This window comes from Nicotiana tabacum, chromosome 14, assembly GCF_000715075.1.
Source record: "Nicotiana tabacum cultivar K326 chromosome 14, ASM71507v2, whole genome shotgun sequence".
Taxonomy (NCBI): domain Eukaryota; kingdom Viridiplantae; phylum Streptophyta; class Magnoliopsida; order Solanales; family Solanaceae; genus Nicotiana; species Nicotiana tabacum.
The window spans coordinates 61,662,667-61,679,466 of NC_134093.1; the positions used below are offsets into that span (position 1 = coordinate 61,662,667).

Below are 16,800 nucleotides of genomic sequence, written 5' to 3' on the forward strand. Positions count from 1 at the left end.
ATTTATACTCCCTACGTTTTAATTTATATGAACCTATTTCCTTTTAGTCCGTGCCAAAAAGAATGACCCCTTTCCATATTTGGAAACAATTTACTTTTATGCAATGATTTATAGCCACACAAAATATATGTGCCTCATTTTACACCACAAGTTCAAAAGTCTTCTCTTTTTTCTTAAACTCCTGGCCAGTCAAAAGGTTCACAGAAATTGAAACGGAGGGAGTATAAAAGATTTATTTTTGTTTCTGCTTTTTTGTATACTCCTTGTGTACGGGGACTTTTTTAAGCCCCTTCTTAAATGAAATTTATTACTTTTATCAACAAAAATGAAAGTTTCACTTTTAAAATGGAAAATTTTGTCCATTTAGTGGAAAAATAGCTTTTTTTAAGGATTGCACAGGAGCAATCAGTTCAAATCACCGACATATTAGTCTTTTTCCCCTTTTCGACCTTCTGATGTCAATATTTTATTATCCATTTCTTGCTATATTTTCAGTGGCTAGCTCAATTGTTAGATCTACTGTCGATGTTAAGGATATTTTTGTCCATCTTGAAGGATGTGCTCTCTAACATCACAACTCTCTTACAGAATATTTTTTTGGAAGGGAATATATCAGACAGCGGTGATGCTCAGCGGGAAACTGAACCTAAACCTTCAGAACTGGTGTCCTCTGGATCTCTGGTCCTGGACCATTTACCCCACACTCTAGAAAAAGACCTCATTCTGGTACCTCCCTCTAGCCTAGCATTCTTTTGAACGTACAAGTGAATTTTTTTTAAATGCTGGAAACAAAACTAAAGCATCTTCTAGTGTTTTTCTGGTTTGGTGTAGAAATGATAAGAGGACAGGATGGAATGGAGGTAATACATTTGGCTCTTGGGTTGGTAGAATATGAAAAGAGCCTAGAGAACTTCTCCTCCTGAATTGTCTTCCACTTCTTATGAAGCCAATTTTTAATTTCATCCCTTTCCGAATTAACTATAAAGATGCTTTAAACTTTGCTTCTTTAGGCACACTTGCTTCGGCTTGCCTGCGGCGCTAAAGGACCGCTATCTGATGCTTTGCCAGAAGTAACATCAGAGCTCTTTGACCTTGGGGTATGATCAACTTAATCTAGTTATTTTTTATGATTTTCTGCTTAAGTTTTTGTTCTTCATTTAATTCACTAGGTCATTACTACAATTAAATCTGATAAAATTTTTATTGCCTCTGAAAATGACTTATCTTTAAGATTGTCTCCAAACGTGTACAAGATTTGGCAAGCAAACCTTCTTCAATTTTTGATGGGACTTTTGATCGTGTTTTTCAAGCACATAAGGTAAAGTTTATTGTTTTTTTCTTGACTGGCTTCTTTTTTGCGTCAGTTGTACGTCCATGTTGTTGACAGTAGTATTGTAATTTCCAACAAATGAACTTAATAGGTGTCATCAAAGCTCTCACAATTTTGGAAAGCTTCATCTGAATTTGAAGGGCAGAATTCTTCACCTCCTCAAAACTCTCGTTATTTGAATGACTTTGAGGAGCTCCAACCCCTAGGTGAGTGAAAGTTTTTCCAGCTTATGTGCTTTTCCCTTATTTCTAACCTTTAGCGATGCATCTATCATTTTGAAGAAAATATAAACTATTAATCTCTGTCACAATAAGCAATTTGTTCTCCTCTATTTTTTATGGTAGTTAAAAAAAGAAAAAAAGAAAAAAGAGAAATGTATTCGATTTGCTGCACTGCTGCAGTCTCATTCTACAATTGGTGTCTTTGATAAAAACGCCCGATAAACATCCTAGTACGTTTTTTTATAAAGTAATAAATTTCATTAAAATAAGGGCATAAAACATGCCCGTATATAAGAAGTATACCAAAAAGTAAAAAACCTTGCAAAAAGACATGATTTCTAGGAATGACACCCAATCTTTTTGTGATGTTTTGTCAATCCTTAACTGAAAGGCTTGTGAGGGGACCTCATCCAGGTTCATCGTTATAATTTTCTCGCTTGAGTTAATGTTTCTTTTTGTATATTTACGTGAGCCTGTCTTGTTCGAAACCTCCAAAGCAAAATGATAATACGAAATGCACATAAATTATTTGTATATTGAACAGTGCTCATAAGATTAAGCTTCAGAGTTAAGACATTTAGAAACAGTAACACATAAGGTAATATTTGTAGCATCACACTCACTAATGTAGATTTTAAACGTTGTAATGGTGGATGTATGGCTGGGTTGTACAGTTTCTTTTGTAATATCAAAACAGAATGTTGGTAGCCCTCTTTTCCTGGATTTAGCAGGACATTCGCCCTTGTATAGAGGACTGGTTAAGCTGAACCAAGAATAATTTGTGTGCGCAATAATTTTCTTCTTATATAAACTTGGAAACGAGGTCCCTTTTGATATTCATACTCATTTATTATATACAAAATGGGATACGCTTAGACCTAGACCAAAAGTTAGTGGCTTGTAGTGAGACGAGTTTGGGATAGCTTGATCCTAATATTATTCACAGCATTGCTGCACACTCAAATTTATGAGCTCGTTTTGGAATGCCTAATAACCGTCTTCAGTCTTTCCCATGTGCACATTTGTGCTGGTACAAATATGTTTTCCTGATTATTTACATTTTAGGTCAGGGTGGGTTTGGTCACGTTGTGTTGTGCAAGAATAAGCTTGATGGGAGGCAATATGCAGTGAAGAAGATTCGATTAAAGGACAAGAGTCTGCCTTTAAATGACCGTATATTGAGGTTTGTATCCGATGTTGATTCGGCAGATATTAGTGTGACTTTTGTGCAGAAAACTAAGTAGCATTCAATGTTGAACCTTGGTGCTAGAGTGTTAATACTGTGCTTCATCTTTGTTATTGTCATTGCTCATTTACATGCTTATTCCTTTTTATAGATGCCATAGTTATTCTTACAGCTTGTTTTTTGAGTTATTTTACCTGATTTAATCGGTATCAGTATTATAATTAGAACTGTTGTTTATTCAAGGAACAAAAACTGTATTAGTAGATTATTCATTTTTAAAGTAAATAGATTAACTTTTTATTAGTTACTTTACAGTCGCTCTTTTAAATAATCGAAACAGTTGTAACAATTCACCATCTTTGATGTGCTGAAAGTTGGAGAACATGCAATTTTAAATAAGAATATTTGCCAATTATCTAGTTTCCATAATGACTGGCGTGCATGGGGTTTGGCAGGATGGAAGGCTAGTGCCACTACCATAAACTGGAGGGTCGGAACCGGCAGCCAACAACATAGGGGGTAGGGCGAACCCATATGTGATAATACCTATCATGCATCATCATTGCTCAAATAATTCTCAAAATTTGATGCATAGACCCATAACATGAATACACGTCCCATTAAGGTATTACATCTAATACTCCCACAAGGTCATCATGGAGCTCCTAAAAGTGTCAAAAGCTGAGACGCAACACGTACACAAAAGATAACAAATGTAAAACCACCTAACCACCATGAACGGAGGTGGAGGCCAACCAATCCGTCTGGAACAAGTCGAAGCCACATGTGAGGCTAGCTGATACCTGCTAAAGAATCTGCAGAGCAAAGATAATTGAGTGAAACGAAAAAAAGAAATGAAAAAAGGTATGACAACCCATTATGTCTCATTGGTCGCTGCATAAAAGTTGGGACAAGTCCTAGAGAAAACATGACATGCAATTTTATTGGTAAAAAACATTTGAAATCATAAGTCAAATTCAGAACCATAAGCATAAATCCATACGATTAACATAAATACACAGTGAGTATACTTCATGATTTTGACATAACGATGTATCAACACAGTTCTATGACCTACCACAGTACAACACGGTAAAGCCGGGGATGGAAGCAACCCATAGTACCACCAGGGGCGGATCTACTTTATGAGTTAGGGGTACCACGGCACCCGCTCGCTTCGCTAAAATTCTCATTGTGTACGTAATATCTCTGTGAAGAAACGTATAAATGGATAGAGTGGCACCCAGAAGTCACAAAGTGAAAGCGGGTGCCATTGGTTCAGCCTTCTCTTTGAAGGCTTTCCTTGGCCTCATGAATGCAAGTTCGATTCCCTGTTGGAGCAGCTCCTTTGATTTTTCTTTTTTTCTACTTATTAAGATTTCCTTTATTTTCAGTTGAACCCTAGGGCCTCACCTCTTTTCCTTCTTTTTTAGTTCTTTCCTTCCTTTTATTACTTGCTAAGTCTCTCTTCTTCATTTTTTAAACTTTCAGTTCCCATTTTGTTTCTATCATTATACCTTATTTTATGAACAATTATTTTTTATAGGTAATTTGAATTGATTTTAATTAGCATATAATTTCTTTATTTTTAATGACGATATTAATTTATATAGTGGAATATAATTTGAGCAATATCTTCTATTGGGTTTTGAAAAAAAATTAAATGGCTTGATTGATAGTCGTTTTGAGTCGAATATCATAGGTTGAATGTTGAAGGTTTTTCTTTGAAAATAATTGTCATATAAGTCAACAATTACGATGGAAAAATAAACAAAGAACAATACAAGTAAATTAATCTAGTCAAACAAAGAATATATAGTGTAGTTAAGGTACTCTTTAAGCAAATACTTATATTGGAGGCGCTCTTTCATGAAATGTTATTTTTCTTTTGCATTTTTATTTAGAATGTGTTTAAATTAAGCGTTAAAATTTTGAACTAAAATCGAACTTATTTGCTTTGTGAATGAAAGGCCTATTCAAATTAACCAAAAACTAACCGAACCGACCCATTATTCCTAATCTATCTTTGTAACTACTGACATGTATATTGTATGCATAATATGGCGGCACCCGCAACCTTCGAATCCTGGATCCGCCTCTGAACCACTAGGGTACGTCAAAGCTAATTCTATGGTGTCAACGCGAATGGGCATCAACTACATGGATATCCAAGTAATAAAGCCGCACGGGCATCAATAACATGACTTCCGAGTAAAGCAACAAGGGAACAACCACTCGAGCATTAAAAAACAAGGGGGGCTTCAAGCACAAAACAATCTGCGGATCAAAGGTAAGTGAGTGGCCACCACGAATGGAGGGTTGAGGCTAACTGCTGCGACTAGAACAAGTTGAAGTCATATGTGAGGCTTGCCGGACCTGCTAAAGGATCTAGAGATCAAAGGAAAGTGAGTGAGTCTTGCGACCCACTATGTCTCATCGACCGCTTCTAAAAGTTGGGATAAGCCTTAAAGAAAACATGACATGCAATTTTATCGGTTAAAAAACATTTGAAATCATAGGTCACATTAAAAACTATAAGCGTAAATCCATACGATTAAAATAAATGCACACAACTGAGAGAATACTTCAAGACTCTAACATAACCATCCATCAACATGGCGTATGTGACCTACCCCAGTACAACATGGTAAGGCCGGGGATGCTAGAACCCATAGTACCACAAGAGTACGCCAAATCCAATTACGTGGCTCAAGGTAGAACCCCATGTGCATCTACCACATGGGTATCCAAGTAATAAACCCGCATGGACATCTACCAAATGACTTACAAGTAAAGTAACTAGGGTATTAACCACTCGAGCTTTAAACCACGGAGGCATCAGTCACAGAAGTATCAAAATAAAGTAATTCCACACCTGTATGTGTGGTTATGGTGTGAAAGACCCCTTCAAAAGAAAGGCGAACATCCAACTCAGATGTCTATAATATCTCCTAGAAACATAATTACATATAATCATAAGGCTTCGGGCCATCAAAAGCATAAGGCATTCCCTTAAACATAATCATCTTAAACTTTAGCATAAACATGTTGATATATGTCAAAAATCACTTTGGAAACGGGTAACTTCATAAAAACATAAAGTAGTCCAAAAAACGTAATTTGCATGGTCAACATATCATTTCATAATTTCCTAACTTAGAGACGCAAGCACATGCTCGTCCCCACATGCACAAGGTACAAAATACTTCAAATCATTTTCGTGCATTTCATCATATACTTGGAAAGTATGTATTTTAAAGAAAATACAATTAGAGGGCTCAGTCTCCACTTAGTCAAATTGAGCATAAATATGCAAAATTTTTAATATTCGACTACCATGTCAATCTATAAAAATATTACATGAGGGTGAGTCACTCATAGAGATGAGGAAAAATTTGAGTACTGCCACTATAATTGAATAGTATTGTTTTATACATATTTTACATGGATTTGTTTTTTTTTTGTGTATGACTAATAATGTCACATCATAAATTAGCTTTTGCCAAAAAGACAATTTGTGGTGCTTGTTTGAGAAAGTAAAATATCCAAGACAATATTATATCAGATTCTTATTGACATCCTAATCTCAAAAGGCATATGTATTGTGCTGTTATATTCGTAAGAACATAATATGATTTTCCTTGTGAGAAGCTAAAAAGAAAAAAAATGTTGTTCCCTCAAAACTTAAATTTTCATTTCTGCAGTTCGACACATTACTTCAATATTAGGGGTATTAAGCGAGACCAGTTTTCTTCATGTCCGTTCTTTCCTAGATGCTGCAGAATTCTTGTTTCTTTTAACAAATTAAGTTCTGAACCTTCCCGTTCAATGCTAGAATTAGAAGTTGATTAGCTACAGATATAGTAGGTATCCATTTGAAACTTTAAAGATCTTTTGTCCTTCCGTTATAAATATTTTCATTCCAGATATCCTGGCAAAATTTTGTGCTGCATTCCGAATCAATAGCCATTGCTGGAGAAAAAGGAATTCCTGATGCATTTTTTACTTCTTAACTGTCTGTTTTTTCTTTTGTATTGGTTGGCTTTTAATCTTATGCAGCTTAATAATGCTTATACAAAGCGACTAGGTGGCATTACCTAATTCAGCATTTCTGAGACTATTCCTCCTATAACCTACATGTCTCCTGCTATGCTGATTTTTTTTCCATCTTGGTTATACCCTTCAGTTCCATGTTTACACACACACCCCTCTCCATCTCTTTCTTCTCTTTGGTACAACCTAGGCTTCCAGCAATTTTTCATTTGTTTCCCATATATTTGCAAGCGAAAGTTTGTTACTCCCTCCGTTCCAGTTTATGTGTTCACAATGTTAACGGAGGGAGTACATAGTCTCCTCTTCATGGTAAACTTGATATTTTGGCTGTGACTTGTTGGCTTGGAGATGAGGAAAAAGAAATATTCTGCTTCTTGATGTATAATTTGTGCAATACTAGCAATGAGCCCAATTCAGACTTTCCTATCCATTACCCTTTGGAAAGGGATTATCGATGAGATGATTTCGCAATCATGAAGAACCATGTGATTTTACCAGATTTACCCTCATATATATATATATATATATATATATATATATATATATATATATATATATATATATATATATATATATATATATATATTTTTTTTTCTTTCTTTCCTCTTGGCCTTATTCTGATTTTGTGTCTTCTTCCCTCTGCATGTTCACATAAGCTTTTTTTGATGTTTCTCTACCTTCTCTTATATCTCTTTTGCTGTATTTCTGGTCTCAGCATTTTCTTTTCGCCTTTATTTGGCTATGTGATTGAGCTCTCTTTAATGCTTTCCTATCTCAATCGCACTGAGAATAGTGTTTCATCAATTCATGTGTCACACTCTTTTTCTGTGGGGGTTCATGTTTTCCATTGACAATATTCGTCATTACCCGTTACATGCTCTATATGTCAGCAAAGACTTCGTCGGCTTGCTATGGAGTTGTTTTTATGACTACATAAAGCAGAATCTTTATGATTTCCTAGATACTTGACATTGTGTTACTTCAAGAACTTTCTTCTTCCATGTTATAGGGAAGTTGCCACACTTTCGCGGTTGCAGCATCAGCATGTTGTTCGCTATTACCAGGTATGTGATATAAATCTTGTGGGAGCATTTCAAAGTCATTTTTTGAGTTCAAGGTGCCCCTTTGTTTTACAATGTTTAAAATCTAATACTTGAATTATATCAGGCATGGTTTGAAACAGGCATCACTCTATCTTGCGATGATTCCAGCTGCGGTTCCAGAACTGTTGTGAGCTCTAGTTTCACCTATGTGGATGGAAGTATGTCGGACCACCTTGGACAGGAGAATAAGCTCGAGCTGACTTACCTATATATCCAAATGGAATACTGCCCAAGGTTCTCCCTCTTTTTTCTTACCTGTTGGAATTTCTGCATCCCCTCTCCACTTTCTTTCTTTTTAAAAGAAAGAGAGCCACTTATGTCAAAAACCACCCAAAAAAATTTCAAAAGGTAAGAGAGCCTACCCAGGATTAAAGGGAGAAAAAATTGGGAAACTCGATGCTTTCCGTTTTATTTATGATCTTCCTTAATACCTTAACTCATTTGTTCTTTTATGAACTTTCAGCCAATCATCCAGTACTCATTATCCTCCGCTGTGTCTCCTTTCTTCTAAACTAGATGGTGTTGCACTGTTGCTTGTCCTCCATTTGCAGGATTTAACATGTCTCCTGCCTTTTCTTATCCTTGCTCTGGGGTTCTTAATGTTTCTTGAAGAAATCAAGCCACTTCCTCATTTTAGTTAAGCTCTGCCTTTTTTGCCTATGGTACGTGCAAGCTCTGGCTAAACAAGATAAAATTGGCCTCACAAGTGTCATGCTCGTAATGTCACGAAAAACGTGGGAAAATAGAAATAAGTTGCAGCTTAAAGCCAGAGAATAAACAAATCTACGTACAAAACTGGGAAAGTAAAATCAAGTTATAACTTAAAGCCAGAGAATTAACAAATGCTGCAAACGACTTACTCTGCATTCTCTATGCATCTAAGAAACAACACAAAATATGAACGTTTCCCCTATAACCAGCAATCCAGTAAATGAGAAGAATAGGTTGTAAATAAGCAGGATGAGTCATTCCCCTAATAAAGTTTTCCTATTCCGTTCAATCTATAATCAAGTTATTTTATTAGGGATTTTCCTCCAGCTTCCTACCTTTTCTGTGTTAGACAGAGCACCATCCACGAGGATAGAATGTCTTTGAAAGACAGTGATAACCAAGTGAATCTACAGACCATTAATCAATAGCCCTTCTATGTGGCAGAAGGAGATTTGCTTTCTCTTTTCCGTACTACAATCAGGCCATTGCTTGTCATGCCCCAATGGTGAACAACAACCATGGGAGAGAAAGTATCACTGTAATCGAGCCCAAATATCTGAGTATATCCTTTGGCAACAAGACAGGCCTTAAGTCTATCAACCTGGCCATCCGGACCAACTTTGACTGCATAAACCCAACAACAACCAACAATAGATTTACCTGAAGGAAGAGGAACAAGCTCCCAAGTATCACTCATATGTAAAGCAGACATCTCGTCAACCATAACCTGTCGCCATCCTGGATGAGATAGTGACCTGTAGAGTTAGGGATGGAAACAGAGGACAAAGAAGGTACAAAAGCATAATGCGGTGGTGACAAACAATGATAACTTAAACCGACATAATGTGGATTAGGATTAAGTGTGGACCGTATACATTTTCGAAATGCAATCGACGGACGAAGAAGAGACACGTCCGCAGTAGGAGCAAGGTTAGGTGCAAGACGTGAATCATCTGGGCCTGATGTTGGAAGCGGACGACGACAATAAGTCAAGAGTGGTGTTCCTATGGCTGGGGATCTAGGATGAGCAACACTAGATTTTTCAACGGTTGTGGTTGAGAATGTAGGAGGAGCTATAAGTGGTGGGGCTGGAGCTAGAGCTAGAGTTGGGGCATTAGGTGATGGAGCCGTGGAGGAAGGTGAAGGGGAAATAGTAATTGAATCTCCAAAAGATGGAACTGGTAGCACCTCAGAAATGTCTAAATGACCACCTAGGCATGTGAAATGTGGATGAGTTTCAAAGAAGGTTACATCAGCAGACATAAGGCACCGGTGGAGGTCAGGTGAGTAGCATTGATACTCTTTTTGCGTTCTCGAGTAACCTAGAAATACACACTTAAGAGCTCGGGGAGCTAACTTATCTTTTCCTAGAGTAAGGTTATGAATAAAACATGTGCTCCTAAAGACACGAGGTGAAAGAGAGAACAAGGATGAGTGAGGAAACAACACAGAGAATGGAATTTGATTTTGGATAGTTGAGGATTGCATACGATTAATAAGATAACAAGATGTAAGAACTGCAATCCCCCTAATACGCAACGAAACCTGAGATTGTATGAGTAGGGTACGAGCAGTCTCAATGAGATGCCTATTCTTCCTTTCCGCTACCCCATTTTGTTAGAATTGTGTATGGACTAGATATTTGATGAATGATCTCTTGAGAGTTCATAAACTGCTGAAATGGAGAAGACAAATACTCTGGGGCATTATCACTACGGAATGTGCGGATAGAAACCCCAAATAGATTTTGGATTTTAGCGTGGAAGCTCTGAAAAATAGAAAATAACTTAGATCGATTTTTCATCATGAATATCCAAGTGCACCTGGAATAATCAGTAATGAAACTAACAAATTAGCGGAATCTCAAGGTAGAACTGACCCGACTAGGACCCCAAACATCTGAATGGACTAAAGTGATATGTGACTCGGCTCAATTATCACGACGCCGAGGGAAATGGGAGCGACTATGCTTAATGAGCTGGCATGACTCACACTCTAGAGTGGACAAGTGAGACAAACTTGGTACTATTTTTTGAAGTTTTGATAAACTGGGATGTCCGAACCGTTTATGTAATAAATCTGGTGAATCAGTAACAGAACAAGCTGTTGATGTGGGTTCATGTGATTTAGTAAGGATAAGTTAATAAAGTCCATTTGATTCACGCCCGGTACCAATGATCCGTCTCGTACTGTGTTCCTGTATAAACAAGGTCATCAAGAAATAAAACAGAACATTTAAGTGATTTGGCAAAGCGACTAACCGATATGAGATTAAAAGGACTATCAGGAACATAAAGAACTGAATTCAAAGGTAAAGAAGGAAGTGGACTTGCTTGACCTATTCCGGTTGCCACGGTTTGAGACCCATTGGCCATTGTGACCGTTGGAAGAGATTGAGAATAGGAAATAGTAGTGAAAGCAGATTTATACTAGAAATATGATTAGAAGTTCTTGAATCAATAACCCAATTACTGGGAGAAGATGATTGCGAGACACAAGTAACGCTATTACCTGTTTGAACACCAGTAGCAATCTCAAAAGATGTCTGTTTATATGCTTTGTACTGAAGGAACTCTATATTTTCCGATAAAGAAACCATCTGGATTGGATTCAATGCATTGGATCCAACGGATTGTGAGTCAAAGGCTTCTGATACGAATGACATTATAATGTTTACGCCGGAAAAACCAGAAAATTTTCTGGAAACCACTGTTCACGCCGGAAAACTCACTGTTCATGTCGGAAAAATATAAAAATGGTCGGAATTTGGTTTAAATAGGATGGGTAGGCTCAAAATTGCAAGGCGATCACACTGTCCTATAGAAAGTTTTTCAAAATCTGGCCGCAACAGGCCTCACGCGCCGGCGCATGGGATATACTGGCCGCCGGAAGCAGATCTCCGACAGGCGCGTGGAGGCGTGTGAATGGTATTTTCCGGAGAGTTTTTCTGGGGTTTGGTCGCCTCTCTCTTGAGAACCTTGTGGTGTTGTTGGATTTTGCACAACACCAAAGGAAAAAAATGGAACGCATATCAGCCCTAAAAAGGTCGCCGGAATTGAAGCACGACGACTTTTTCGGCGGGGGACTAGGACTAATTTTTTTTATTTTATATATATATATATATATATATATATATATATATATATATATATATCACATAATTATCTAACATCTTCCTCCTCCGACAGTGTAGTTTTCTGATAATTTTAGCCTTCGATATAATGCTGGCAATATTGAAATTCGAAAGTCAACGTAATAAGTTTGGTTTTTTAATCCAATACTATTTTTGATAACATGAAGGGGAGGGAGAAATTCATTGATTTACTCAACTGAAATATTTATCATATATGCCCGATTGTTTTCTATGGCCGGATAGGTAGTAAATATAATTCCTCCTTATTCAATGTTGAAGGGGCTGAAAAAGCCGCACCTTTAGTTATCTTTCTCCCTTATTTTCTCCTTACCAAACAAGGGAAATTACTATTACTCTACTTCTTTTTTCTTTCTCTCCACCTGTCCTCATTCTTTTCTCCCCAGCCAGAACGAACTGACTTTATTTATGTTTTTGAAGGACGCTCCGTCAAATGTTTGAATCATATAGCAATTTAGACAAGGAACTTGCATGGCATTTGTTTCGCCAAATTGTAGAAGGCTTGGCACATATCCATGGACAAGGCATTATTCATCGTGACTTGACACCTAATAATATATTTTTTGACGCTCGCAACGACATTAAAATCGGGGATTTTGGTCTAGGTAAGAATTTGCTTCATATTTTTAACTTGTAAAAGTGTTTCTCTTTTGTCTTTACTGAGGTATTTATCTTTTGCTTTCATGTTATATACGGCAATGGTTGAAGCATCTATCCTCTTTAATCAAGAAGCAAAAGGAATTTCCTAAAGCAGTGTATTACAGAACTAGAAATATGATACAAGGATTAAGCGAATATTTTTAATTACTGAGCAACCCGATAATGTATTATCACTTTTCATTGGCACCAGATAATACACTTACAATCATGTCTTATGTAAGATTGACTTTGAAATAAAATTTTTCTCTGGGGAAACTCTTACTGTCCGAGCTGAAGAAGCCAAAAGGACTGAGAGAAATTTGTGTGTAAACATGTGAGTAAAGTGAAGAGTGTCCAGGTTTTGTTTTTGTTCTTTATTCTCAAATCCCAAGGGGAAAGCCTGAAATTTTCTAGAATATAAGGCATTGGGAGCTTTGCACTTTATACATTTTCACATAAGATTATAATTGGATGTAAAGCTACTTTTCGGTCACTGGGAGATACAACTAACTTTTCTCCTAATTCAAAAATCCATGTTTGAACATGGAATATATTTTTCCTACAGTGTCCTGGTTATCTTTTGCCATGTATAGAGGGTGTTTGAACATGGATGTAAAGCTACTTTTCAATCACTGGGAGATACAACTAACTTTTCTCCTAATTCGAAAATCCATGTTTGAACATAGAATATATTTTTCCAACAGTGTCCTGGTTATTTTTTGCCATGTATAGCGGGTGTCTTTTATGTTCAGTATGTAAGATAAATTAACGATGTCTCTATTGTTTTAATTTATATTCTGGATTATTTTTTGAACGGGCTGCATGAATGCGGGATGCTTTCCTCTGTTTTGCCTGGTTGAAGGAACCTGAATTTAAACATATGGCGTATTTATAATTGAAAATTTCAGCCAAATTCTTGAAACTAGAGCAGCTGGACCAGGATGTAGATGCTGCCGAGATGATAGGAGTTTCTGTTGATGGCACTGGCCAAGTTGGTACATATTTCTATACTGCACCTGAAATAGAACAAAGGTGGCCCAAGATCAATGAGAAGGTAACATTTTGTTACTTTCAGTGTTTTGCTTGATCACAACAAAAAGTTCTTCTATGCTAGTTTGCTTCTGACTCCATAGTCCTCAGGCTGATATGTACAGCTTAGGAGTTGTTTTCTTCGAGTTGTGGCATCCTTTTGACACTGCAATGGAGCGACATATTGTTCTTTCTGATTTAAAACAAAAAGGAGAGGTTCCTCCTGCTTGGGCTGCCGAATTTCCAGAGCAGGCATCCTTGTTAAGGCGCTTAATGACCCCAAGTCCGTCTGACCGTCCATCAGCCGTCGAACTTCTTCAAAATGACTTTCCTCCTCGAATGGAGTATGAGATGTTGGATAGTAAGTAGTTGAGATATCTAGTTATAACTGTTTTATTTCCACCCCCTATGACTTTTTGCTAAGTAAATAGAGTTCAGATCTGGAATCAGATAAAACAAAGGAACAGCGGAGTTATGCTATGCTATTGTTTAAGGAGATATCCCTTGGCTTGCTTTTTGTAAGTACACTCATATAAGGAGTTGCAGTAAAAGAAATGATTGGAGATTGTATGTAAAGTGGGAGTGAAATGACAAGTGTTTTGGAAGACAAGAAATTAATCTAATTAATGCAAACTTAGCTAAAGATAGGGCATAGTGAAAGAAAACGACCAATATAGGTGATACCTTCTAGTTGGGAATAGGTTTTAAACTTGTTAGAGAACTTCTAATGTCATCATTATTATTATTACTATTATATATATATATACTCAACTTCTTTTTCACTTTCACTTTTATTTTATTTTTTGTATGATAATGATACAAGTTGAGCTTAAAGAAAGAAGTGAGGATTCATACAACCGACCACAACTTGTTTGGGACTGACGCATAGTTGTTGTTTCTTAACAATCTAAGCACATTGAGCTAAAAAAAGGCGATTGAAAGTATTTTTAGACTACTGCTTAAATACCGTATGAGCATGAGAAGGGGATTACTAATTGATGTTCGTAATTGTATCAATCAATTCCTATTCAATTATTATCTTTCTCTACGTGTGTCCTGCTATACTATCTGTTTGAGATTTAGCCTGTAAAGCTATTAGGATAAGGCATGACCAGTTATATTTTTATTTATTTATTTTTAACCCAGTTACACTTTGTGGTCAGTTTTATATGTTTTTATTATGAAGTCCAGGTTTCCCGTATTTCCAGCTTTCACTTTTTTTTCCTTTTAAGTTGATCCAAAACTGTTTCTGTATAGACCACGGACTGGGTTAAAACTCTCCTTGGTTTAGTAGGTTGCTATCTTTGTTGAGTAAGTTTCTCTTTTCCTGCACTTGCAGATATTCTTAGGACAGTTCACATTTCAGATGACACTGGTGTTTATGATAAAATTGTAAATGCCATTTTCAATGAAGACACGTTAAACACAAAAGGCCATAACACGAATCTTGAAAGTTCGAAGGTGATTGGAAGGGATACCTCATGTATTCTGTTCACTGATCTACAGACTGAGAGACGCGATAATGTCGTCGAGATTTCCACAGAAGTATTCAGGCGACATTGTGCAAAGCATTTGGGGATCATACCCATGCGAATGCTTGGTGAATGTCCACAGGCGAATAGGTGTCAATTTCACTGGTTTTCCTACTCATTAACTTGATATAATCCTGCCCATTAACTTGATATAATCTTACCCTTCTGGCCTTCTCTATGTATTTAAATTTTTAAATTTTTGCTCATTCAGTCGAGAAAGAAGTGCTGTTAAGCTTTTGACTCATGGAGGAGACGTGGTTGAGCTTTGCCATGAACTTCGACTTCCTTTTGTGAAATGGATAATTGCCAATCGGGTACCTTATCAGCTCTCTGACTGATTTCATAATTTTTGGAACTGTATTCAATAGTTGTTGCTTCTCTTGCCTACGTTCACCTCTCTTAGAAATTGTAGAGGTATTTGTTTTTTACCTCGAAAGTCTTAATACTTTTGGAAGCAAAGTAGCCTTATAGACGATATCAACTAGTTGGGGTCAAGGTTTATTTGTTGTTAGTGCACTCACATTAGGTTCAATATTCCAGGAGCCTTCTTAATTTGATTAGAGACATGTATTGCAGAGTAGGGATAAATCTCCGATTTAGAGAATCCTTACTTGTATAGAACACATAATTTATCTTGAAAGACAAATTATTAAAAGGGCAGCCCAGTGCACTAAGCTCCCGCTATGTGCGGGAAGGGCCGGACCACAAGGGTCTATTATACGCATATAGCTGTTGTGAACTCTTAAACCGTATAGATATAAGTGGAATAGATATAGAGGAGTCATATATCTGACTCCAACTAGTTTGCATTGAGGCGTACTTTTTGTAGTTGTTGTGAACTCTTAAAACTCTGTTTCTTATATATTGACTTGTATATACTCTTGAATTATAATTACTTAGTTTGTAGTCACCTTTTTAGGGCTGTTCTGTAAATAATGGCAGTTTGAGTTCATCACTAAAATTTTATATTGCGGTTTTTGTTCTTTATTTATGTCACATGTTTTCCCCTGCTCTTGCTTTGAATTGCTTATCATCTGTCTTATTTTTGTGCTTCATGCCAGGTTAAGCATTAAATACATTTGTTTATGATTTGCTTTCTGATGTTTTGCTGTTTTAACTTGTCCAACAATTCTATTCAGTGCATAATCTTATGTGGCTAGTGGCTATGCACTTTTGAATCTTAACCCCCAACTCCTCTTCCTCCCTCCCCTCCCCACACACACACACACAAAAAAAAAAAGGAGGAAAAAAGAAAATTAAACCCAGATACTAAGACTCCTCATTCAACGCAAATAAGAATTCCTGGAAGGTCTATTGAGGCATAGTGATGAGAAATTGAAAAATGAATCTCAAAATACAAGAAAAAAGTTTAAAATTATGATGAATGGCAATCATCTTGTAAGTAAATAAAAGGAAAATATAAAAGTATTTAAATTAGATTGAATGAATCTTAATAGCAAAATATTAAGAAAAAGTATTGACAAACAAGAAGACAAAATGCAAAAAACTACAGCTCATAGTTATCAAAAGAAACAGGCTTCTAACGTAATTAACTAAAAGTTTTTACAGATCAAACACATTTTTTGGTTTTGAGCTCTTAACCATGCACCGCCGATGAAACCTATCTAGTTTCCTAGGAAGTCATTACGAGTCCTCTCACTAATATCTACATCCTGATAAAAGAAATTTTTCCCCATGTTATCTAATCCAATAAAGCTCCATCACACCCACTTTTACATTTTACCCTTATTTTCACGATTTTATAGCCAATAAATGTTATGGCATGATTAAAACCACTAGTCTTTCTTTCTTTCTTAAACTCCGTGTCCAGTCAAATACTTTCAC

The 16,800-nt window shown here is 36.5% G+C and overlaps 1 protein-coding gene across 8 annotated transcripts in view; it reads left to right on the plus strand.

Moving 5' to 3' along the window:
* Window positions 1-16,800, plus strand: part of LOC107770686 (eIF-2-alpha kinase GCN2) — a 71,721-nt gene that overhangs the window by 8,544 nt on the left and 46,377 nt on the right. For all 8 annotated transcript variants that reach the window (XR_012698677.1, XR_012698678.1, XM_075229598.1 and 5 more), the window contains 12 exons: window positions 589-726; window positions 1,011-1,097; window positions 1,232-1,318; window positions 1,422-1,536; window positions 2,617-2,734; window positions 7,800-7,854; window positions 7,958-8,127; window positions 12,176-12,360; window positions 13,303-13,448; window positions 13,535-13,784; window positions 14,763-15,045; window positions 15,167-15,269. Coding sequence is in view for 6 of the 8 variants with exons in the window: in XM_075229598.1 (XP_075085699.1) it covers window positions 589-726; window positions 1,011-1,097; window positions 1,232-1,318; window positions 1,422-1,536; window positions 2,617-2,734; window positions 7,800-7,854; window positions 7,958-8,127; window positions 12,176-12,360; window positions 13,303-13,448; window positions 13,535-13,784; window positions 14,763-15,045; window positions 15,167-15,269 (1,737 nt within the window). In the remaining 2 variants the exon portion in view is untranslated. The remainder of the gene's footprint in view (window positions 1-588; window positions 727-1,010; window positions 1,098-1,231; window positions 1,319-1,421; window positions 1,537-2,616; window positions 2,735-7,799; window positions 7,855-7,957; window positions 8,128-12,175; window positions 12,361-13,302; window positions 13,449-13,534; window positions 13,785-14,762; window positions 15,046-15,166; window positions 15,270-16,800) is intronic.